This window comes from Lolium perenne, chromosome 3 (assembly GCF_019359855.2).
Source record: "Lolium perenne isolate Kyuss_39 chromosome 3, Kyuss_2.0, whole genome shotgun sequence".
In the NCBI taxonomy this organism is placed as follows: Eukaryota; Viridiplantae; Streptophyta; class Magnoliopsida; order Poales; family Poaceae; genus Lolium; species Lolium perenne.
The window spans coordinates 285,360,177-285,384,394 of record NC_067246.2 but is presented as its reverse complement, the minus strand read 5'-3'; the positions used below and the strand labels follow the sequence as shown (position 1 = coordinate 285,384,394).

Genomic DNA, 24,218 nt, shown 5'->3' with positions numbered 1-24,218 from the left:
ACTTGGGACTCCTCCCCCACTAGGGTTGGCCGGCCATGGAGGTGGAGTCCCATGTGGACTCCACCTTCCTTGGTGGTTTCTTCCGGACTTTTCTAGAACCTTCTAGAACCTTCCATAGAACCTTCCGCATCATTTTAATTCACATAAAATGTCATCCTATATATGAATCTTATTCTCCGGACCATTCCGGAACTCCTCGTGATGTCCGGGATCTCATCCGGGACTCCGAACAAATATTCGAACTCCATTCCTTATTCAAGTTCTACCATTTCAACATCCAACTTTAAGTGTGTCACCCTACGGTTCGTGAACTATGCGGACATGGTTGAGTACTCACTCCGACCAATAACCAATAGCGGGATCTGGAGATCCATAATGGCTCCCACATATTCAACGATGAATTTAGTGATCGAATGAACCATTCACATACAATACCAATTCCCTTTGTCACGCGATATTTTACTTGTCCGAGGTTTGATCTTCGGTATCACTCTATACCTTGTTCAACCTCGTCTCCTGACAAGTACTCTTTACTCGTACCGTAGTATGTGGTCTCTTATGAACTTATTCATATGCTTGCAAGACATTAGACGACATTCCACCGAGAGGGCCCAGAGTATATCTATCCGTCATCGGGATGGACAAATCCCACTGTTGATCCATATGCCTCAACTCATACTTTCCGGATACTTAATCCCACCTTTATAGCCACCCATTTACGCAGTGGTGTTTGGTGTAATCAAAGTACCTTTCCGGTATAAGTGATTTACATGATCTCATGGTCATAAGGACTAGGTAACTATGTATCGAAAGCTTATAGCAAATAACTTAATGACGAGATCTTATGCTACGCTTAATTGGGTGTATCCATTGCATCATTCATATAATGATATAACCTTGTTATTAATAACATCCAATGTTCATGATTATGAAACTAATCATCCATTAATCAACAAGCTAGTTAAGAGGCATACTAGGGACTCTTTGTTGTTTACATATCACACATGTATCAATGTTTCGGTTAATACAATTATAGCATGGTATATAAACATTCATCATAAACATAAAGATATATAATAACCACTTTTATTATTGCCTCTTGGGCATATCTCCAACAAAACTACCTAGGCCTCCCTGTCAGCCACAAACCTCTCTCAGATGCGAATTGGAACTTCCTCACCGAGAAGGTTGGTCACAGGGTCGAGCCTTGGCAAGGGTTCTTTCTTGCCTCAGCGGGGAGGCTAGAACTCACTAACTCACTCAAGCTTGCCGTTGTTCGCATGGGGCTCTATCTATTGCACGATGCGACTCATGGGGCTATGAGTCGGCACCGCTCCCGCTTCTTTTGGGAAGGAGTGGGTCCCAAGCGCAAATACCACATGGTAGACTGGGCTACGGTGTGCAAGCCAAAGGCGTTTGGGGGATTGGGAATCCTTCACACAAAATTCATGAATATCGCTCTTATGCTCAAATGGGTTTGGAAGATTTATCAGAATGGCGAAGGTCTGTGGGCAGACCTGCTGAGGGCCAAATACTTGGGAAACAATGACATGTTCTCCCCCGCGGTTCCCACCAAGGGCTCCCAGTTCTGGAACGCCATTCAAAAGATCAAATGGTACTTTAAGATGGGGGCCAAGCACAAGGTGCGCAATGGGAGGCAGACCTACTTCTGGCTAGATTGGTGGACGGGCACGGGGCCCCTGCGACTGACATTCCCTCGGCTTTTCGCCTATTGCGACAACCACTTTGCCACTGTGGAGGGAGTTCGCAACAACGACGGTTGGCGTATCAGGTTCAGACGCTCCTTCGGCCTTGCCGAGACAGTGGAATGGGAGAACCTGTGTAGCATTTTTGACCTTACCCCCCACGGGGGAGGACGAGGTCCGTTGGGTGTTGGAGGCATCAGGGGATTACTCCATGAATTCTATGTACTGCAAGTTGTCTCAGGGAAGGGGGGCAACCGCCCACTTTAAAGAGGTTTGGCGCACCAAGGTGCTGCCTAAGATCTGAGTCTTCCTCTGGCAGCTCATCAGAGGTAGGCTTCCCGCTGGAGATCAGCTGGTGAAAAGGAAGAAGCCTTCCAACGGTAGTTGCGCCCTTTGTGGCGAATGGGAAACCTGCGATCACATTTTCTTCAAGTGCTACATCGCAAAATTCATGTGGGCAAGAATTGGGGAACTCCTGCAATGCTCATGGAATCCGGCAGGGCCGCTGATTTCATTGCCATAGTTAATGGCCTTTCGGGTCGTCTTCGTAGGCTAGCTTGATTTACCTTCGCGGCTCAATGTTGGACGCTATAGAACATTCACAACAAGATAGCTATTGAGGGATCCCTGATCAACAATCCAACTGACTCCATCTTCAAAATGTCTATTCATATGCAGAGCAAGAGGGTTCTGATCATACAGAGAGACTTGCCGCTGCTGGACGCGGCCCTGGACGAGATTAAGAGGCTTCAGAGGCGGCTGCAAGAGGACGATGACTGAGGATGCCGATAGACTGGCGTTTCTCCTTCTTGTGCCGTTATCTTATTTTCTTGCAATTCTTGTTAGTCTTGAGCAGTTTCGGCTATGGTATCAGAGTTGGCGGTATTTGTGGTTTGTAATGACTAAGGCATCAGACTAGGTGTGTTTGGGGTGTGTTGTATCGCTACTTGTTCGTTGCCACGAGGGCTTTATATATAAAGCCGGGCCAAGAGCCTTCCTTTTAAAACTAAAATCTAAGACGTGCGATTTTAGTGAGTGGTTTTGAAACGGTTTGGTTTGAGCACTGCGTGAAGAAAAGCTAATGTGGTAGCACAAGAGATGGCGAGGTTTGTAATTTTGAATTGTCGCGAAAAAAACTTTCCATTTGGGCTGTGACAAATTCTTACAACTGAAGTTGCAACATATAACTAGCATGACTCACAAAGCAATTTTACGGTTCGTGCGATATTTTCTCATGTGCAACACGGTGGAAAAATTCTAGTTGCAACCCAAGCTGCAACTCTTTTGCGGGAACTCATGCTAGCATGAATCACGGTGCAATCCTATGATTCATGAGTCGACTCCAAATTATGCTAATTTTAAGTCGGCTGAGAATTAATTGTATGTTTTATTATTATTGTACTTGGCCGACGAGCCCTCTAACTTTCTTCCACCCTTTAGGACATGTTTGATTAAAAGGATTTGCACTGGAAATTTGTAGGATTAAATCCTACTAGAAATTTTTCTAAGATGGTTGTTTGATTTTGTAGGATTAATTCTCATAGGATTATTTCGTAAGGAATCCTTAACAGTGGATTTCATAGGAACTCTAACATCTGCTCATACTTTTTTTTTCAAAATCTTTTACTTTTCCGCTAGTGGAATTAACTTTTTTTTGTTCATATGGATTTATGTAGGATTGAACCGGGCATGATATTACAATTCTATGGTGTTTTCTGTTCTAAGTTTTTACTATCTATTAATCAAACAAGCCCTTAATATATAGTATGTCTATGTTTTTTCGATAAAAATAATATATTAATATCATGAAGATATCAAACGCAACCATCCTCTGCAACAACTCGATGCGCTAATGGCAACATGGATGCACACAACCAAAAAAGAAACAAGAAATACGAAAAAGAAAAGTCCCGCTACACCGGTCTATTTCTTGTAGCAACAAACCAAATATCATCAAGACATCGTGAGAAATCCATTTTCTCCAAAAATAATGTCTCCAAGAAAGGAGTAGGGCACAAGCTCACCTTGGAGAAGGTTCGGGCTCTCAAAAACAATATCTTCAACAAGACCATTACCATGGAACTAAAGACATGTCCTACGATGGCAACGGACTGCAGAGTTTCGCATCTCTCCTTCTTAAACAAAACGGGTGAAAAAAACACGATTGTGTGTGACTGAATCCCATCGAATCCGGCGATCTCCAGCATGAGTCGCCCAGTGGAGTTCGCCGGCGGAGCCTTTTAGAACACGACACTTCGGTCAGACCAATGAAGACATGCATCAAGCAGATCTTCATCTTGGCTTGAGAGGGACACTATGACTGCCTCCTTTATTGAAGCCAAGTCAGTAGCCCCCACACTACCCGTTGACAACCCTTAAGATCCGCCGCTCCCAAGTGTAGTGAAGAGTCAAGCAAAGGCGATGCATCCGACAAGGTAACGTCGCGAATCGATGCCACCATCTTTCGCTACGACCTGAAGCGCGGTTTTCACCGGCTGCCCCATCACTCCAAGCTCATCGTCGGCTGGATCGACACCACCGGAGTCGGTGTGGGATCCCAAGGTCCCCCACAACAGATCCAACGTGGTTGTCTACCTATGGAGGAGGAAGTCACCGCAACCATGTCCGGGGCCGCCGCCCTTGCGCCCATATGATGGAGCAGCTCCGTTGGCCATCGCCATTGTGCATCATAGTGGTCGCATAGGTGAGGAGAGCCCTGCCCTGCACCCCTGGCTGCTCCCAGCGGGTGCCCCACCGCCACCATGATGTGCAGCCTTTGGCCGCCGACGCTTTCGGTGGCGGTGGGGGATAGGGAGGGAGGTCGCCGCAAGGGTCGCGAGGATTAGGTTAGGTTGCGTGGCGTCGTGTGTCTTAGTTTCTTAATTATTCGATTAAAGTGTCAAGTGTGATGCATGGCTTTCCCTAAAAAGATGTGGTTTAAGAGTGATCTCTCAAACTCATCTGCAAGACTGCAACACATTGCATATGTGGATTGACAAATTAACTATCTCTTATTTTCAGAAGGCAATTTACGACCAAGTTCTTCTTACACCTACGTACAGTTCAAGGTTGTCACGTAACACAACAAAGAAAGCACACCGGACGTACAATTAGAGAGTGGCAAAAACGACCTCGTGCTCATGGTACATATACATCGATCTAGTCGTCGTCCTCGCCGCTGATGAACTTGCCGGTTCCGGGGTTGATGGCGGCGATGAAGAAGAAGACGACGTTGAAGAGCACGAGCGGCTCGATCTCGGCGATGGGCACACCGGTCTCGATGTTGAGCTGCGCTAGCGCGCCCTTCCCGGTGATGATCTCCCCGATGATGGAGAAGGCGATACCCAGCTGCGCCAGCCGCCCCACGAACAGCTCGTTCGACTTGGTGAACCCAAAGAGCGGCCCTGCAAGCATCCGCGCGTCAAGATGATCAATTCGACAGGTTGGTGACGAGCATGAATATTGAGCTATGGGGATTTGTGTAGCAAATACGTACCTCCCTCGCTGAGGCCGAGGGCTGAGCGGAAACCTTTGCCGGGGGCGATGACGGCCTTGTCGAGGCCGGTGGGCTGCTCGTCCACGAACCTTCCACGGTCACCAAGGGCACCGATGGCACCGAGGAGGGTGAAGAGGATGAAGAAGAGGAGGAGGGGCTCCGCCTCGTAGATCGGGATGCCGGTCTCAAGGTTCAGCTGGGACAGGATACCCTTGCCGGTGATGGCCTCTCCCAATATCGATGCCTGCAGATATCATCCGAGAAACAGTTAAGGTATCATGCCAAAAAAGTCGCTCAGAAGTTCCATACTTTACATGATTGTTCTTCTTTAACAAGCAAATTTCACTATTTGTGTAATTTACACTGTTGTTTACACACTTTTCTCTAAGTGTAAGCCTTTGTATAGGTATAGATTATAGAGTTCAACCATAATCATCTCTACTCCATATATGATTTAGGATGACTAAAATCGCACACTTTTCATTTCGCAAATATATGCTAAGGGTATTACCAAAAATTTAAAAACATAAATATTACAGATTATTGAACTATTTCCAAAAAAATAGCTACTCCCCCGGTTCAAAATGATTGCCCAAAGGAGTACCAAGTTTCCTAACACAATTCTGTGGTACTAAACCGGTATTTTTCACAGTAGTAGTGCACAAACTAGACCGGGCACGAATGTTCGCCCTATTTCTTTAAGGAGCAAACACCGCCCTTCATTGCCCACTTCCTTCCTCCTCCTCTGTCTCCATCTCTCTTTGTCCTTCCTTTTTATCCTCCCGGTTTACAGATATATCTCCCATCCATCCCCAATGGTCCTCATTTATGTACTTAGTTGTTTGCACCACTATCTCTTCCTATTCACGCACCCGCAACAAGGCGGGGTGTCGGTGTCCCCATCAGAACATCCTATGCTTGGAGTGGCACCGGTTTACCCATCATATCCGACTCTAGTGAGCTTTCGTTCTTTTCGGCACTCTCTTGTTCCTCATCCACATCACACGCGGCGGTTCGCCCATCAAGACTAACATATGCGACATAATTACTACTAATTTGCACCATTGTAAATTGCCTTAGAAAACAGATTTGGGTTTTCCTAGTTCTTTTTATATATGAGAATTTTTTTTTGAAATGGGGAGTTTAACCCCGGCTTCTGCATCATGATGATGCACACGGTATTTTATTAAAATACTGTAACATTTAAGTTTTACAAGTCTCACAACTCAATCATCACCTACAGTTGATACAAAAATCAACCAGCGGAACACATAGAACATAGTAACAGTGCACATCACTGTATTCTCCTAATATGATACCAGCCAGCCTGGCACAAGATATTATATATGAGATTTTATAGCTGTTGTTTTTTTAATTGCAAAAAAACAGCGTATTAATTCCATCTATACCAAAAGAAAAGGTGAACTCAATGGCCTAGTGTACCCTTGGTATGGTATCTACACATCAAGCAACAAAACATGCGTGTGTAAAACATGGCCGGTTATGGAGTACTCACGGCAAAGCCAATCATGGCAACACGGCCGACGAAGAGCTCGTTCTCCTTGGTGAACCCGATCCCGCCGGAGGTGCCGAAGATGCCGTCCTCGGTCTTGGGCTTGGGCGCAGCGACCTGAGCAAACAACACGTACGTACCATCTTCGTCAGTTATATACCACCACAGCTAGCTAGAGGAAGGGAAAGAAACATAGAGCTGCATTGGTGCGCACCTTCTTGGCCGGCGCGGCCTTGGTCTTGGACTTGCCGAAGAGGGCCATGGTCCTGACGGAGAGGGACGGCATGTGCTTGTAGTAGGACGGCGACGAAGATAGCGCGAGCCGCGAGAATGGCGTGGCGGCGGGGCGAGCGGCCTGCAGGAGGCTCCTGCCGGAGGCCACGCCGCTGACGCCGGACATGAGCATCGACTGTGCTGCCATGGCCGCCTAGACACTCACTCACACTCACACACTCGCGATATGGCTTCGTGCGTCTGTGGCTGTGGGGTGCTTGGGGGACTTTGCTCTGCTGCCGCGCGTCCAGTTTTTATGAGATGGCATTGGCATGGGTCGGAGGATCGTACGTGTGGCGCGGCGAGGATAGGGTGCGCGAAGGGCAGCGGAGAGACCACGTCTCGCCGGATCCGACCAATGGCGGGTGGTGCACGGGGCTCGGAGCTGATACGGTTCCTGCGATCGATCTCCGGCCGCACGAGCGAGCTGACTGAGCGGAGGTGGTTGGTACGCTCGCCTCACGGAAAAGTGCCACAGGGCCAGGCTGCAGCGGTGCCACGCATGTGTAAGGCTACTAGTACATTGTAATTTGTTGTGTACCACGTTGGAGTTTAGTTAAGTGGACTGTGACTGAGAGTGGTATGGCTACCATTGCTCGTATAGGAACTGCCGTCCATCGCACAATTAATTCTTTTTTGGGCGGTGAAAAAAAAGAAATTTTCACCTCCGCAATTCCCCGGTCTAACGAACTCATGCTCCAACTCTTCGTGTGGTGTCATTGTGGCATCACCTTAGCCATAGATGAGTGGCGACGACGACGTTACCTCTATCGTGGCATCGTACGTAGGGGGGGGGGGGGGGGCGGGGGGGGGGAAGTTAAGCGCTGCTTCGGCCCTAGGTTAGTCGGGGAACGGTAAATGGTGGTGACGGGTAAGTCGATAACCTCAAAGAAGAGGGTGGCAAAAGGAGGTTGTGGCGACTGATCCAACATAACCGACTTGTCGGAGAAAAGGAAAAGGGGTGACCTGGTCATAGGGAGGCCCAAATATGTATCCAAGTTTTTGTTATGTGCATATTCTCTTATACCTTTGCTAATTCGAGACAACTGTTTGGTTTTCTTTTGCGATCCAAGTAGACTTTTCAACACAAAGTTGCACTATCTTAGGTGTTTGGCCTTGCAAGTATATATTGGCCCTAACATTCGTGTCCTCTTTTGTAAACCTATGCATGTTGTGATGGTGTCTTCTTTCAAGCACAATCAATGTCTCCTCTTTGTTCACCGGCAAGAACATACTAGAAAACACTCCGTATCTCCCACACCTCTTGCAACATAAAGCTTGGGTTCCTTGTGTGCTTTTACCGCCGGTTCCCCTCACCTAGGGGTGCCTTTCGGCATCGGAAGGTGGAGGAAACCCCAGTCTAGGGTTGCCCCTTTAGTTTTGGTCACCATAGCTTTGGGAGGGCTCGATTTAGGTATCAAGCTAACAGTGGCCAGGTGGTGGTGGTGTCGGTGCATGAAATAGTGTCTCCCAGTCTTTTCTTTTGGTCTCATGGTGCTTCTTGGCGCCGTGGCCTGTGGGAGGCTTGTGGAGTACATTCATTGCTGATATGGTTTTTCGGATCTATCTTTTGTTTCCTATAGGTGTTCTTCAACAACATCGTTCCGGAATGCCACAGTGCTATCGTTTGTAAAATGTTTTTCTCTACTCCTTTCAATGAAAAAAAAGTGCCACGATGCAACCTGTGTCTAAGGCTAGGTACATTGTCATTTGTCACTACACTATCATTGGCCTGTAGTGAACTGTCCCCGCACGAAGAAAGGCTTGTAGTGAAGTAAGGCGTATGGCTAGCATTGCTAGTACAGGAATTGCCACACATCACTCAAGAATACTTCTGTGTAAAGCTACTAGTATACTGTAATTTGTTGTGTGCCAGGTTGCATTTTAGTGAAGTGGCATGTGAGTGGTAGTGGCTACCATTTCTCGCATAGGAACTTCCGTCCAATGCTCAAGTAATTCTTTTTGGGGAACATAACGAATTTCGCACCTTTGAAATTTCCCGTAGACTCTAGTCTAACGTACTCATGCTCCAACTATTCACGCCCGTCGTGGTGACATTGTGGCTTCACCTCAGCCGTAGGTGAGTGGTGAGGACGGCATTACCTCTATCACGACATCGTCGAAGGGGGAGAAATAGTCGGGGAAGAGTAGATGATGGTTGCGTGTAAGTCGATGACATCAAAGAAAGGGGGTGGAAGAGAGTGATTTTGGTGACTGATCCAACATATATGAGTTGTCGGATACACAACAGTGAGCAAGACGGAGAAAGCGTGGCGCTAACATATAGCCAAGCTTTTGTCTCGAACTCATTTTTATGCCATTGCTAATTGTTAATCCTATTGAATTTTTAACATAAAGTTGCACTATCTTTGGTGTTTGGTATTCATATATATAGGGTACAACATTTGTGGTAATTTTGTAATTCTATGGAAGTTGTGATGGTGTGTCTTCCTTCAAGAACAGTCAATGCTGTGTCTCTTCATTATTTTGAGGGGTTCTTTCACATTAAGAATAAGTTTATATGTTAATCCAATTAGGTCCAGGTAGGAAACAAGACATCATCCCATTAATTGCACATGGGCATAGAACAGAGCCAAAAAAAAATAACTCGAATGGAAATCTAAAGGTTGATGAAAGAAAAGATATTTATAGAATTTCAGTTAAAGTGGCAATAGAGAACTCTTTATAAGTAAAAAAAATGGTGGGAGGTCTGTTGCTTCCTAATCCTATTGGAGCTAGATAAATTTTGTTGTCCGATGGTTGCCTCGTTACACCTCTTTTCAAAAGTTGTAAAATGCAATAACATATATTATCAAAATTAATATAGGAAGAAAAACACCAAGCAAACACCTAATAGCAACTCAATGAGGAAAAATTGTGATACATGCGCCATGGAGCTTTTGGCTAAAATGTATGGAAAGAATCATACTACATTGTTGGAATAATAATAATAATAAGCAAGGTATTCGTTAGATATTCTCTACCCATTTAGCTTCCAAATGGCAAACGGAGGGAAAACCCAAAAAATAAAAGTAAATAAATTTAATCGGAGTCAGACACCAGAAGGAACACTGTTCTAACTGTCCAGGAAGAATCGTTTAAATAATAAAAATGTAAATAGAAACTAAACATCAATTGGTTTCGTAGTGTAGTGGTTAGCACTCCAGACTTTGAATCTGGCGACCTGGGTTCGAATCCCGGCGAGACCTTCTTTTGACACTGCATTGGTTTTACCTGAAACTGGGTTCGAATCCTAGACGAGACCTACTTTTTTAGCTGACAGTCCATGTTAAGAACGTACTCACAACTTCCATGATACACATGCTCACAAGTGGAAAAGTACACATCACAAAACTATCTACATACATGCAAGATTGTAAGTGAAACAACAACAAATAACAACGTTGACGATCCTAGACGAGACCTACTTTTTTAGCTGACAGTCCATGTTAAGAACGTACTCACAACTTCCATGATACACATGCTCACAAGTGGAAAAGTACACATCACAAAACTATCTACATACATGCAAGATTGTAAGTGAAACAACAACAAATAACAACGTTGACGATCAAACCTTAAATAAATTAGTTTGACAAAATAGAATTCAAACTTGCAAAGTTGCCTAAGCACATCTTCATTGCCTAACCAAATGATACATACACTTTCTTCCATTTCTACTCTACTAGTCCGTGCAAATGCTGCATCCAGATTTTGTATGGGAAGTAAAAAAAAAAGTCATCATGTAATATCTACTAATACCGGCGGCTGAGGCAGAGAATTTAATACAGTACAAATTCACTATACATAGAATATATACTGTATCCTCACGACATGGACATCAATTGGTTTCGTAGTGTAGTGGTTAGCACTCCAGACTTTGAATCTGGCGACCTGGGTTCGAATCCCGGCGAGACCTAATTTTTTAGCTGACATAATGTGTTTCCATGGTAAAATGTACTGTCACTGTTTTGCCAAATCCATGGTACTGTGCACGCGTTTTTGTTAAGCTGATATACTGGAATGACTCTGGCATTGTTTTGCCAAATCCATGGTACTGTGCACGCATATTTGTTAAGCTGATATACTGGAATGACTCGAAATTTCCACGACACGAGTGTAAGTGAATCAATAGCAATTAACAACATGCACGATCAAACCTGAAAATAAATAACTTTGGCAAAAAGACATTAAATTTAAGCTTGCTAGCAAGCTGCCAAAGCATCTCTGTAGTACACTAGGTGAAGTTTTAAACGAACACAATACATACATTTTCTTCCTTTCCTACTCTAGTCTGTGCAAATGCTGCACCTCAGTTTTGTATGGGTGTAAGTCATGATGTAATGTCCACTAATGGCGGCAACTTTCAAGACATCTTGATACAAATTCAACATACATAAACATACATGGCTTGTTACGACAAAGCCTAGAGGCTAACAGCACTCAAACATACCTCTGTCTTCTGATTTACATCTGTGTGACTATAACCTTGCCAAAATTTACAGTACACCACTATCAAGAAAGGCACATTCAGTCCTGATGCCTCTGCTGATTTCTCTCTCGTGAGAATGCTTTAATTAGATCAAGCCCTAAAGATACGTTGAGCACATTCATTCCTGCCATACCAAAAAGAGCTAATGGAAGCTCAATGCCCTTATCAAACTTGTGTGCATCGGTGATCAGTTTGTATGTAATCAATATGTGGCTGATCACCCTTGCTGTCAGAAAGGTGGTCCAGTTGAGTATCCATTCCAGTTTCACCAGTTTTCTGCTGAAATCACGAAATCCAGCCATTCTCCTCAATTTCCTTACGTGCAAAAATATGGAGTGCATCTGCAGTCATAAGCTTTGTCAAATTGTCTACATATATATTTTGGATTAGTCACTGAAACCGAATATAAACCTTCCTCACTGCTTATGGTGCAGACTGAACTAAACTACTCATTTTCATGCATCAATATTTTATTCTTAAAATAAGATATCAATATTTTATTCTAGCAATGTGAAACATATACGTACAAGTACTCAACTAATATTGGATTCTAGCTACAAGGATGCAAAAGTGGGAAATGTAGATTTGACTTCATTTGACTACTTTCCTTCTTAATATGTCCAGATTTGATTATCCTTATCCCACTTGTCCCACTTCCACATCACTATCTAGTTAGGTGTGCCAACATGAAGAAGCAACTGCAACGGCACTAGCTAAGCCCAGCTGGTCAATAAAAATAGTTACCCTTCAAGGTCATACCGAATGGATCGACCATATTTTTTGTAGCAAATGTAAAGTGAAATGTCTTCTCTATGTTCTCTTTGTACCATCATTACGGCAACACGTCTGCAATAAATTTTGGGGCTACACTTACTAATGTGGCCATCTACTGACTATGGACACTTGTGACAGCAGCTCACAATCCTGAGTTGGAAACGCAATGCTAGTGCCATTAATTTACATCACGGGCCAGTAAGATGGTCCATTGTTCACATTTTGGGTGCAATGACTTACAAGTTCAAGGAAAGATTCTCTCTTAAACTTGTTCCTCTACTAACAAGTGACAACTGGGCAAACAGTCAACCCATGATAATGATGGGATAAAAGATTACTTAAAGTGACCATATAAACCAACTTTGTCAACAAGATTAGATGCCAGGACGAATGAGAAAAGATAATGTACCTCGCATAAAAGTGTGAGAATTAGGTAGTTGATTGTCACATTCCGATATAGAGCTAGTGTAAAGCAAATGAGCAGAATAAGGTGATGCATGAGAATTCCAGGGATCCATCCACTGTACAGACGGTACCGGAGCATATCCAATTGGTCATAAGCAAAGTAGCCACATGAAAAGCACAGAGCAGAATATGCTCCAAGCCAACTGCGGCCAACTAATTCTTCATGCTCAAACATGTTCTCAAGGCCCTTAGTACGCCATCGACACAAAAGAACAAAGATAACTGCAAATAAAGCCAGGAATGAGCATAGGCAAGATAAAGCTAATAAAAAAGCAAACCTGGGAATTAAATAACATTGTAAGACAGCAAGTGTTTTAAACGCCAACCGACTAGTAAGCTGTACACATAGACATCACCCAGGGACTAGGTAGCATTAGGTGCTCATTTGCCGCTAAGCTAGTGAATTCCTCTAAACAGACTTTACAACACTACCATTCTCCTACAGTTGTCATTTTGTATAGAAATAAATTATTTACATACAATGCCACTGAATGATTGCCACATTACTTCAAAGTTGGAACTGGACAACCCCTACAAGGTAACAAACTAACCAGCAAGGCAGTAAGCAGTATAAGCTTTGAGATGTCTTGCACAATTTCAACCAATCAAAGCTCAAATGGAGACAATTGTCATCACCATAAGGAAGCAGTATCTAACAAAAATAACAATAAGGAGCGCATGAACCATGCTGCTCCCTTTTTTCCAGGACTGAACAATTTGCATCAAGAATCACCTTGATGAGATTGATTAATCTGTCTGTCTAGGGGAAAAGACAGAAATAAGGCCATCAAAGGATAACATGCATCAAATGGTTTCGTAGTGTAGTGGTTAGCACTCCAGACTTTGAATCTGGCGACCTGGGTTCGAATCCCGGCGAGACCTACTTTTTTAGCTGACATTTAGTATTTTCATGGAAACCATACTCACACTGTTTCACCTGCATTAGTATTTCGATATGGTACAATGTACTCATATTTTCAAGCTGATATTTAGTATTCCATGCTACAATGTAGTCAAAACTTCCACAGTACTATCTTTTTTTTCTTTCGAGAAAATGCAAAGGACCTTTGCATCTCATTTCATCGAAAAGATGGGTTTTTTTACAAGCCTCCTAGGATGTGGGTTATATGGAGTTTAAAAGTGGCCGTAATGTACATCCCATGTCATCGGCAGGGCATCGCAAAGGCCTAAGGCACCGGTTTGAGCCCAGAGGGACGCTTCTTCCTTGATCTTGACCATCAGATTGGTGACAGAGGGACGTGTGCCTTCGAACACACTACGGTACTATCATAAGTGAAAAGTGGATATTGCAAACTATCTAGATACATATATGAGTATAATACGAGATAGCAAGTGAATCAACAAATTAAGCAACTTTCACAATGAACCACAAAATAAATTATAGTTTGACCAAGGGAATGCAGGCTTGCAAAAAAGTTGCCTAAGCATTTAGGTAGTACACTAGGTGAAGTTTTATATAGTGAACACAATTCATACACTTTCTTCCTTTTCTACTCTAGTCAGTGCAAATGTTGCATCCAGGTTGTTCTAAAGGCCAGCTGCCTAGCACACTGCACACATAGACAGCACCCAGGCACTAGGTGACACGTTTACGACTAGCCAATTTAGCGATCCCAGGCCCACCTAATTGGTGGTTAGGCAATAAGTGCTGATTTTCCACCCAACTAACGCACAAAATGGAAATATTTGCCACCCAACTATTTAATTTCTCTAAACTGACTTTACAGCATTACCATCCTCTTATAGTTGTAAAAACATAGAAGTAGTCAAAGTCAAACTTTGTAAAGTTTTTTACCAAATATTTAGGAAAAAAATATCAACATCTACAATATAAAATACTCCCTCCGTTCTGAAATAGTCTACATTCTAGCCCCAAAATTTGTTCTCAAATACTCTACATTCTACCTTTTATTCAACAACAACACTGAAAACGAAGTGGTTTTGCTCTCTTCATTGGACGTTGATATTTTCAATGTACTTTGCATTGGCTGTTCACATATATAAGTAGTACTAATAAATGCAATACTAGTTTATCTCATTTTTTCTAAAATGTAGACTAAATCAGAACGGAGGGAGTATATGGTATTAGAATCACCATAAAGTATATTTTCATATGCTTTTGGTACTTATGGATGTTGATATTTATTCCTATATTCTTGTCAAGCTTTATGCACTAGCCAACGCAACCAAAAGTCCGAACTTTACAAAAATTGACTTTGACTAAATCCACAACGCAAATTGATAAAAAACGGTGGGAGCAATTGCATGAAAGAACTCTGCATGGTTGCCACATTACTTGGAAATTGGAACTGGATAACCCCTAGAAGGCAACAAACTAACCAGCAAGGCAGCAAGCAGTACGGGCTTTGTGATATCTTGCACAATTTCAACCCGTCAAAGGTCAAATGGAGACAATTGTCAGCAGTAACTAACAAAAAAAACACTAAAGAGCACAAAACCCATGCTGCTGCCTTTTTGTCCAGGACCAAACAAATTACACCAAGCATCACCTAGATAACGACTGATTAATCTGTCTGTCTAGGGGGGAAAGACAGAAACAAGGCCATCAACAGACCACACACATCAAATGGTTTCGTAGTGTAGTGGTTAGCACTCCAGACTTTGAATCTGGCGACCTGGGTTCGAATCCCGGCGAGACCTACTTTATGAGCTGACATTTAATATTTCCATGGAAATGTACTCACATTGTTTCGCCTGACATTAGTATTTCCATAGTGTACTCACCTTTTTTAAGCTAATATTTAGTATTTCCATGCTTCAATGTACTCAAAATTTCCACAGTACAAATATTCATAGGTGAAAAAGAAGTGTTGAAAAGTGGATATTACAAACTATCTTGATACATATATGAGCACAATACAATGTAGTAAGTGAATAGACAGCAGTTAACAACACTGACAGTGAAACACTAAATAAAAACAACAAGGAATTCCATCTTGCAAACAAGTTGCCTAAGCATCTAGGTAGTACACTAGGTGAAGTTTTAAACAGTAAACACAATTCATACACTTTCTTCCTTTTCTACTCTAGTCTGTGCAAATGCTGCATCCAGGTTTTTCTGAAGGCCAGCCGCGTAGCACACTGCACACATAGACGATGCCCAGGCACTAGATGACACATTTCCGACTAGCAAATCTATCCATCCTAGGCCCACCAATAGGTGGTTAGGCATTAAGTGCTGATTTGCCACCCAACTAGCGCAGAAAATGGAAATATTTGGCGCCAACTAATGAACACCTCAAACAAACTTTACAGTATCACTATTCTTTTATAGTCCGCTTCATATACAAACATAGAAGTAGCTGCATATAAGGTCACTGCATGCTTGTCACATTACTTGGTAGTTGGAACTGGACAACCCCCTTGAAGGCAACAAACTAACCAGCAAGGCAGCAATCAGTATTAGCTTTGAGAAATCTTGCAAAATTTCAACCATAACTCAAATGGAGACAATTTTCATCATCATAAGGACGCACTTACTAACAAAAACAAACAATAAAGAGCACATAGACCATGCTGTTCCCTTTTGTACAGGACCATCGAGCATCACCTAGAATATCGGACTGATTTATCTCTGTCTAGGGGAAAGACAAAAATAAGGCCATCAATGGACTACAAGCATCAAATGGTTTCGTAGTGTAGTGGTTAGCACTCCAGACTTTGAATCTGGCGACCTGGGTTCGAATCCCGGCGAGACCTACTTTTTTAGCTGGCAATGAATGTTTCCATGGTAACATGCACTCATATTGTTTTACTACCTGACATTTGGTATTTCCATTGCATTATGTACTCACATTTTTTAAGCTCATATCTAGAATTTCCATGCTAAAATGTACTCCAAACTTTCTGGTACAAACTTATGAGTGAAAAAGAAGTAGCTTGATACATAAATGAGTGTAACATAAGATTGCAGTGTAATCAACAACATTCACAGTGAAACATTATACAAATTAGTTTGATAAAAAATAATTCAGGCTTGCAATCAAGTTGCCTAAGCATGTCGGTTAGTACTCTAGGTGAAGTTTTGAAAGCGAAAACACAAACACCCACTTTCTTCCTTTCCTACCCTAGTCTGCGCAAATGCTGCATCTGGGTTGTTCCCTTGTTCTAAAGGCCAGCACACTGGACACACAGATAGCACGCAGGCACTAGGCAACACATTTACAGCTAGACTATTTATCCACTCTAGGCCCACCTAATTGGTGGTTAGGCCCTAGGTGCTAACTTGCCGCCCAAATACTGCAGAAAATGGATAACTTGCCGCCCAAGTGCCCAACTGGTGAAATCCTCTAAACATACTTTACAACACTATCATTCTTTCATAGTTGCCATTTTGTATGTAAACACAGAAGTATTTGTATGCAAGGCCACTGCATGGTTGCCACATTACTTGGAAGTTGGATCTGGACAAAGAAGGCTAGAAGGCAACAAACTAACCAGCATGGCAGAGAAATCTTGCACAATTTCACGATCAAAGCTCAAATGGAGACAGCTGTCATCACCATAAGGAAGCACTAACTAACAAACTAACAATAAAGAGCACATAAACCATGATGCTCCCTTTTTGTTCAGGAACTAACAACTTGCATCATGCCTTTACCTAGATGACGGACTGATAAATCTGTCTATCTAGCAAAAAGACGGAAATAAGGCCATCAGTGGACCACACACATCAAATGGTTTCGTAGTGTAGTGGTTAGCACTCCAGACTTTGAATCTGGCAACCTGGGTTCGAATCCCGGCGAGACCTACTTTTTTAGCTGACACTGAATGTTTCCATGGTAACATGCACTCATATTGTTTTACCTGACATTTGGTTTTTTCATGGTAACACGCACTCGCCTTTTACAAGCTCATATTTAGAATTTCCATGTTAGAATGTACTCAAAACTTCCCGGTACAAACTTATAAGTGAAAAGAGGTGTTGACAAGTACATGTTACAAATTAGCTTGATACATAAATGAGTATAACACAAGATTGCAAAGGAATCAACAACATTCACGGTGAAGCATTATATAAATTAGTTTGATTGCACTTTCTTCCTTTTCTACCTTAGGTTGCGCAAATGCTGCATCCAGGTTGTTCTAAAGGCCAGCCACCTAGCTAGCACACTGGACACACAGACAGTACACAGGCACTAGCCGACACGTTTACGGATAGACTATTTATCCATTCTAGGCACACCTAATTGGTGGTTAGGCACTAGGTGCTAATTTGCCGCCCAAATACTGCAGAAAATGGAAAATTTGCCACCCAGCTAGTGAAAATCCTCTAAACATACTTTACAACAGTACCATTGTTTCATAGTTTCCATTTTGTACACAAAGAGAGGAGTATTTGCATGCAAGGCCACTGAATGGTTGCCACATTACTTGGAAGTTGGATCTGGACAGCCCCTTAGAAGGCTAGAAGGCAATGAACTAACCAGCAAGGCAGAGAATTCTTGCACAATTTCAACCAATCAAAGCTCAAATGGAGACAACTGTCATCACAATAAGGAAGCAGTAACTAACAAAAATAGAGCACATAAACCATGCTGCTCCCTTTTGTTCAGGACCCAACAAATCACATCAAGTGTGGCCTAGATGACGGACTGACTAATCTGTCTGTCTAGGGAAAAGACAGAATAAGGACATCAATGGACCACACACATCAAATGGTTTCGTAGTGTAGTGGTTAGCACTCCAGACTTTGAATCTGGCGACCTGGGTTCGAATCCCGGCGAGACCTACTTTTTAGCTAACATTGAATGTTTCCATAGTAAATTGTACTATTGTTTTATCTGACATTTAGTATTTCCATGGTACTATGTACTCACATTTTGAAGCTGATATTTAGTACTCCTTCCGTCCCACGAAACATGTCAAAGGTTTGTCAAAATTTGGATGTATCTATTACTATTTAGTGTCAGATACATTCAAATTTTGACAAACCTTCGACATCTTTCGTGGGACGGAGGGAGTATGTTCATGCTACAATGTTCTCAAAGCATGCAGGGTGCAAGCACTCATAAGTGAATAAGAAGTGTTGAAAAGTTAATGTTTACGAACTATCTTGATGCATAAATCAGTAGAATACAAGATTGCAGGTGAATCAACAAGAATTAACAACATTCATGGTGAATAATTAAATAAATTAGTTTGACAAAAAGGAATTCGGACTCGCAAACAAGTTGCCTAAGCATCTCGGTAGGACACTAGGTGAAGTTTTAAACGGTAAACACAATACACTTTATTCCTTTTCTACTCTAGTCTATAAATGTTGCATCCAGGTTAGGTGAGGATTTGCCGCACAACTAGCACAGAAAAAGGGAATATTAGCCGCCCAACTAGTGAACTCCTCACATGCGCTTTATTCGGATTACCATTCTTATGAGCTGGCAATTTTGTATAAACAAACATGGATGTAGTTGCATGCAAGGTCATTGCACAGTTGCCTCATCACTTGGAAGTTGGAATCGGACAACTATACAAGCCAACATACTCAGCAAGCAATATGGGCTTTTGAGAAATCTTACAGTTTCAACCAGTCACAGCTCGAATGGAGACAGTTGCAGCAAAAGGAAGCAGTAACTAACTAAACTAACACTAAAGAGTACTCCCTCTTTCCCAATTTAGGATGCATATTAGTTTTGGTTAATGTCAAACTTTACAAAGTTTGACTAACTATATATGAAAATATAACTTTCATAATATCAAATGCATATAATATGAAAACATATTTCATGATGGTTCTAATAACATTTGACTTAGTGTTGTAGACGTTGATATTATTTTCTATGCATTTGATCAAAGTTTACAAAGTTTGACTTTGACTAAAACTAATATGCATCATAATTTGGGAAGGAGGGGGTACATGTTAGCACTATTTTTTCCTTTTATCCAGGGCTGAACAAATTGCTTCAAGCATCACCTAGTTTACAGACTGGATAATCAGGCCAATGCTTCTACTTCCTCAAGTCCGTACCATGAAGGAAGTCAATTAAGTGTTTGCATGCAAGGCCACTGCATGGTTGCCACATTACATGGAAGTTGGAACCATGGTTTTAAAGGCCAACCCCAAAAGGCAGCAAACTTATCAGCAAAGCAGCAACTAGAATGGGCGTTGAGAAATCTTGCATAATTTGAACCAGTCAAAGTTCAAATGGAGACAATTGTCACCATCATAAAGAAGCAGTAACCAACAAAAGTAACACTAAAGAGCACACAAATGACAAACCAGGCTGCTCCCTTTTGTCCAGGACTGAACTTGCAACAAGCATCCACTTATTTGCAAACCGATTAATCTGTCTGTCTAGGGGAAAAGACAGAAATAAGACTATCAATGGACTACACACATCAAATGGTTTCGTAGTGTAGTGGTTAGCACTCCAGACTTTGAATCTGGCGACCTGGGTTCGAATCCCGGCGAGACCTACTTTTTAGCTAACATTGAATGTTTCCATAGTAAATTGTACTCATATTGTTTTATCTGGCATTTAGTATTTCCATGGTACTATGTACTCACATTTTGAAGCTGATATTTAGTATTTCCATGCTACAATGTTCTCAAAACATGCAGGGTACAAGCACCCATAAGTCAATAAGAAGTGTTGAAAAGTTAATGTTTATAAACCATCTTGATACATAAATCAGTACATTACAAGATTGCAGGTGAATCAACAAGAATTAACAACATTCATGGTGAATAATTAAATAAATTAGTTTGACAAAAAGGAATTCGGACTTGCAAACAAGTTGCCTAAGCATCTCGGTAGGACACAAGGTGAAGTTTTAAATGGTAAACACAATACACTTTTTTCATTTTCTACTCTAGTCTATAAATGTTGCATCCAGGTTAGGTGAGGATTTGCCGCACAACTAGCGCACAAAAAGGGAATATTAGCCGCCCAACTAGTGAACTCCTCACATACGCTTTATTCGGATTACCATTCTTATGAGCAGGCAATTTTTTTTAAACAAACATGGATGTAGTTGCATGCAAGGTCATTGCACAGTTGCCTCATCACTTGGAAGTTGGAAACGGACAACCCTACAAGCCAACATACTCAGCAAGCAATATGGGATTTGAGAAATCTTACAGTTTCAGCCAGTCACAGCTCGAATGGAGACAATTGCAGCAAAAGGAAGCAGTAACTAACTAAACTACCACTAAAGAGTACTCCCTCCTTCCCAATTTAGGGTGCATATTAGTTTTGGTTAAAGTCACTATATATGAAAATATCTTAACTATCATGATATCAAATGCATATAATATGAAAACATATTTCGTGATGGTTCTAATAACATTGAGTTAGTGTTGTAGATGTTAATATTATTTTCTATGTGTTTGATCAAAGTTTACAAAGTTTGACTTGGACTAAAACTAATATGCATCATAATTTGGGAAGGAGGGAGTACGTACACTAATTTTCCCTTTTGTCCAGGGCTGACCAAATTGCTTCAAGCATCACCTAGTTTACAGACTGGATAATCAGGCCAATGCTTCTAGTTCCTCAAGTCCGTACCATGAAGGAAGTCAATTAAGTGTTTGAATGCAAGGCCACTGCATGGTTGCCACATTACATGGAAGTTGGAACTGGCCAACCCCGAAAAGGCAGCAAACTAACCATCAAGGCAGCAACTAGTATGGGCGTTGAGAAATCTTGCATAATTTAAACCTTAACTCAAATGGAGACAATTGTCACCATCATAAGGAAGAAGTAACCAACAAAAGTAAGAGCACACAAATGACAAACCAGGCTGCTCCCTTTTTCCAGGACCGAACAAATTGCACCAAGCATCCACTTGTTTGCAAACCGATTAATCTGTCTGTCTAGGGGAAAAGACAGAAATAAGACTATCAATGGACTACACACATCAAATGGTTTCGTAGTGTAGTGGTTAGCACTCCAGACTTTGAATCTGGCGACCTGGGTTCGAATCCCGGCGAGACCTACTTTTTTAGCTGACATTTAGTATTTCCATGGTATAATGTTCTCACATTGTTTTGCCTGATATTGAGTATTTCCACGACACAATGTACTCACTATTTTAGAGCTGATCTTTAGTATTTTCATGCTACAGTACTCAAAATTTCCATGGTACAAATACTTGATAAAGAAGTGTTGAAAAGTACTATCACCAACTATCTTGATACATAAATGAGTAGGATACAAGATTCTAAGTCATTCATCAACATTCACAGTGAAACATTAAATAAATTAGTTTGACAAACAGGAACTCAAGCTTGCAAACTAGTTGCCTAAGCATCTCGGTAGTACCCTAGGTGAAATTGTAAACGGTGAACACAATACATACTCTGTCTTTCTTTTCTACTCTGGTTTGTGCAGATGCTGCATCCAGGTTGTTCTGAAGGCCAGCCGCCTAGCACACTGCACACATAAAGGGCGCCCAGGCTCTAGGTGACACATTTCCAGCTAGCCAATCTATTCATCCTACGCCTACCTAATTGGTGCTTACGCACAACGTGCTGATATACCACCCAAGTAGTGCATAAATTGGAAATATTCGCCGCCGAACTAGTGAAAACTCCTCTAAACACACTTTACACCACAATTCTTATGGGTTGGCAATTTTGTACAAACAAACATGGATGTAGTTGCATGCAAGGTTATTTCATAGTGGCCTCGTTTACTTGGAAGTTGGAACAGGACAACCCGGCAAGCCAACATACTAACCAGCAAAGGCAGCAAGCAATATGGTCTTTGAGCAATCTTGCACAGTTTCAGCCAGTCAAAGCTCAAATGGATACAGTTGCAGCAAAACGACCAACAAAAACTACCACTAAAGAGTACATAGGACATAATGTTCCCTTTTTGTCCAGGACTGAACAAATCTCCTCAAGCATCTAGTTTACCGACTGAACAATCTGGCCAACGCTTCTACTTCCTCAAGTTCGTACCACGACGGAAGTTAATTAAGCGTTAGGTGAAACATTAAATACATTAGTTTGGCGGAAAGGAATTCGGGTTAGCAAACAAGTTGCCTAAGCATCTCGGTAGGACACTGGGTGAAGTTTTAAATGGTAAACACAATACTTTGCACTTTCTTCCTTTTCTACTCTAGTGTGTAAATGTTGCATCCAGGTTAGGTGCTGATTTGCCGCCCAACTAGCACACAAAATGGAAATATTTGCTGCACAACTAGTGAACGCCTCTAAACACACTTTATTAGGATTGCGATTCTTATGGGTTGGCAATTTTCTGTAAACAAGCATTGACGCAGTTCCATGCAAGGCCATTGCATAGTTGCCTCTTTACTTTGAAGATGGAACCGGACAACCCTACAAGCAAACATACTAACCAGCAAAGGCAGGAAGCAATATGGGCTTTTAGAAATCTTGCACGGTTTCAACCAGTCAAGGCTCAAATGGAGACAATTGGAGAGTTTCAACTAGTCAAAGCTCAAATGGAGACAATTGCAGCAAAAGGAAGCAGTAACCAACAAAAACTACTCCGTACCACTAAAGAGTAGTACATAGTAGCGCTCAATGTTCCCTTTTGTCCAGGACTGAACAAATTGGTTCGAGCATCACCTAGTTTACCGAGTGGCTAATCACTAATCAGGCCAACGCTGCTACTTTGTTCGTACCACGAAGGAAGTCAATTAAGCGTACGGCTTCTCCTAGTCGATGAATCCAAAGGAAAGCGCATTAATGGGAAAAGCGGCGGAAAGTAAATGCGAGGGTTTGGGGAGGGGGGAGAGAGAGGGGCCGGAACCTGAGGCGGATGTGAGGGAGGAGTGGAGCAGCGAGACGGCGGTGTTGACGAAGAGCGGGTCGCGGGAGACGGCGGCGCGCACGGCGGTGTTGGCGGCCTGGAAGAAGGCGAAGCCGGCCGCCACGGCCGCCAGCTCGCGGCGGCCCCGCGCCCCGATCTCGAACCCCACCGACACGGCCCACAGCACCAGCGTCGCCGCGAAGAACGCGCTCGCGTCGCCCGCGCCGGCGCGGTGGGGCGGCGGCATGGGTGGGGGAGCTGGGCTCGCGCGTCCTCGCTCGCCTCCGCTGTCCGCGTCGTGGCGAGCGCAGAGCCGCACTTTTCCGCACGCTAGCCCCGGCCGCTTGGACCCCACGGTTGTTGCTTTCCGAGCCTAGGCGCTGACCAGTGGGTCCCACTCCGTGGGGAAAAGACCATTCCTTCGAGATTTCAAACGGAAAAATACCTCCATTTAGAACATCTCCACCGGCGCCCCATAGCGGCCCGATAGCGATTTGGGGGTCAGAAGCGAAAATGAGCTCACACCAACGCGCCTCAAACAGCACCGACAGTTTTCCAAGCCCAATAGAACCGTCAGCAACCCCGTGTCGGCCTCTTGGCCAAGGGCGCGAATCGGCGCGCCGGCGCCTCGCGAGGCTGAAAATTTTGGATGTGAGAGCCGCCTGTCAGCCACACATCCCAAAAGTCAGCACCAGCGGGCAGTGGCGGGCTCGACGCGTCAGCGGTACATTTAATT

At 42.9% G+C, this 24,218-nt stretch overlaps 3 protein-coding genes and 9 non-coding genes across 12 annotated transcripts; 10 read left to right on the top strand and 2 right to left on the bottom strand.

Moving 5' to 3' along the window:
• Positions 1-1,379: 1,379 nt before the first annotated feature.
• Positions 1,380-2,486, top strand: LOC139838202 (uncharacterized mitochondrial protein AtMg00310-like). The gene is made up of 2 exons (XM_071827578.1): positions 1,380-1,823; positions 2,385-2,486. The coding sequence occupies exons 1-2, from the start codon at positions 1,380-1,382 to the stop codon at positions 2,484-2,486; spliced, it is 546 nt and encodes a 181-aa protein (XP_071683679.1).
• Positions 2,487-4,698: 2,212 nt separating this feature from the next.
• On the bottom strand, positions 4,699-7,217 carry LOC127344236 (photosystem II 22 kDa protein 1, chloroplastic). The gene is made up of 4 exons (XM_051370457.2): positions 6,930-7,217; positions 6,719-6,832; positions 5,203-5,446; positions 4,699-5,110 (listed from the first exon to the last, which is right to left on the bottom strand). The coding sequence occupies exons 1-4, from the start codon at positions 7,134-7,136 to the stop codon at positions 4,866-4,868; spliced, it is 810 nt and encodes a 269-aa protein (XP_051226417.1). The 5' UTR covers positions 7,137-7,217; the 3' UTR covers positions 4,699-4,865.
• Positions 7,218-10,125: 2,908 nt separating this feature from the next.
• Positions 10,126-10,197, top strand: TRNAQ-UUG (transfer RNA glutamine (anticodon UUG)). Its single transcript has one exon. It is a non-coding gene; the product is annotated as a tRNA-Gln (tRNA).
• Positions 10,198-10,835: 638 nt separating this feature from the next.
• On the top strand, positions 10,836-10,907 carry TRNAQ-UUG (transfer RNA glutamine (anticodon UUG)). Its single transcript has one exon. It is a non-coding gene; the product is annotated as a tRNA-Gln (tRNA).
• Positions 10,908-11,149: 242 nt separating this feature from the next.
• LOC127344237 (uncharacterized) lies at positions 11,150-23,818 on the bottom strand. Its single transcript, XM_051370458.2, has 3 exons — positions 23,483-23,818; positions 12,664-12,941; positions 11,150-11,821 (listed from the first exon to the last, which is right to left on the bottom strand). Exons 1-3 carry the CDS (start codon positions 23,727-23,729, stop codon positions 11,519-11,521), a joined length of 828 nt encoding a protein of 275 aa, XP_051226418.1. The 5' UTR covers positions 23,730-23,818; the 3' UTR covers positions 11,150-11,518.
• On the top strand, positions 13,530-13,601 carry TRNAQ-UUG (transfer RNA glutamine (anticodon UUG)). Its single transcript has one exon. It is a non-coding gene; the product is annotated as a tRNA-Gln (tRNA).
• Positions 15,330-15,401, top strand: TRNAQ-UUG (transfer RNA glutamine (anticodon UUG)). Its single transcript has one exon. It is a non-coding gene; the product is annotated as a tRNA-Gln (tRNA).
• TRNAQ-UUG (transfer RNA glutamine (anticodon UUG)) lies at positions 16,389-16,460 on the top strand. Its single transcript has one exon. It is a non-coding gene; the product is annotated as a tRNA-Gln (tRNA).
• TRNAQ-UUG (transfer RNA glutamine (anticodon UUG)) lies at positions 17,440-17,511 on the top strand. The gene has a single exon. It is a non-coding gene; the product is annotated as a tRNA-Gln (tRNA).
• TRNAQ-UUG (transfer RNA glutamine (anticodon UUG)) lies at positions 18,421-18,492 on the top strand. Its single transcript has one exon. It is a non-coding gene; the product is annotated as a tRNA-Gln (tRNA).
• On the top strand, positions 20,106-20,177 carry TRNAQ-UUG (transfer RNA glutamine (anticodon UUG)). Its single transcript has one exon. It is a non-coding gene; the product is annotated as a tRNA-Gln (tRNA).
• TRNAQ-UUG (transfer RNA glutamine (anticodon UUG)) lies at positions 21,627-21,698 on the top strand. Its single transcript has one exon. It is a non-coding gene; the product is annotated as a tRNA-Gln (tRNA).
• Positions 23,819-24,218: the final 400 nt, after the last annotated feature.

Coding starts and splice junctions, on each gene's coding strand:
- LOC139838202 (XM_071827578.1), top strand. CDS start 1,380: ATGGTAGACTGGGCTACGGTGTGCAAGCCAAAGGCGTTTGGGGGATTG. Junction 1,824..2,384: donor CCTTCGGCCTTGCCGAGACA/GTGGAATGGGAG, acceptor ATTCATATGCAG/AGCAAGAGGGTTCTGATCAT.
- LOC127344236 (XM_051370457.2), bottom strand. CDS start 7,136: ATGGCAGCACAGTCGATGCTCATGTCCGGCGTCAGCGGCGTGGCCTCC. Junction 6,833..6,929: donor AGGCCGCGCCGGCCAAGAAG/GTGCGCACCAAT, acceptor TTGTTTGCTCAG/GTCGCTGCGCCCAAGCCCAA. Junction 5,111..5,202: donor CCTCGGCCTCAGCGAGGGAG/GTACGTATTTGC, acceptor GGATGCTTGCAG/GGCCGCTCTTTGGGTTCACC.
- LOC127344237 (XM_051370458.2), bottom strand. CDS start 23,729: ATGCCGCCGCCCCACCGCGCCGGCGCGGGCGACGCGAGCGCGTTCTTC. Junction 12,942..23,482: donor CTCCCTCACATCCGCCTCAG/GTTCCGGCCCCT, acceptor CTTTATTTGCAG/TTATCTTTGTTCTTTTGTGT. Junction 11,822..12,663: donor TTCTCACACTTTTATGCGAG/GTACATTATCTT, acceptor TTATGACTGCAG/ATGCACTCCATATTTTTGCA.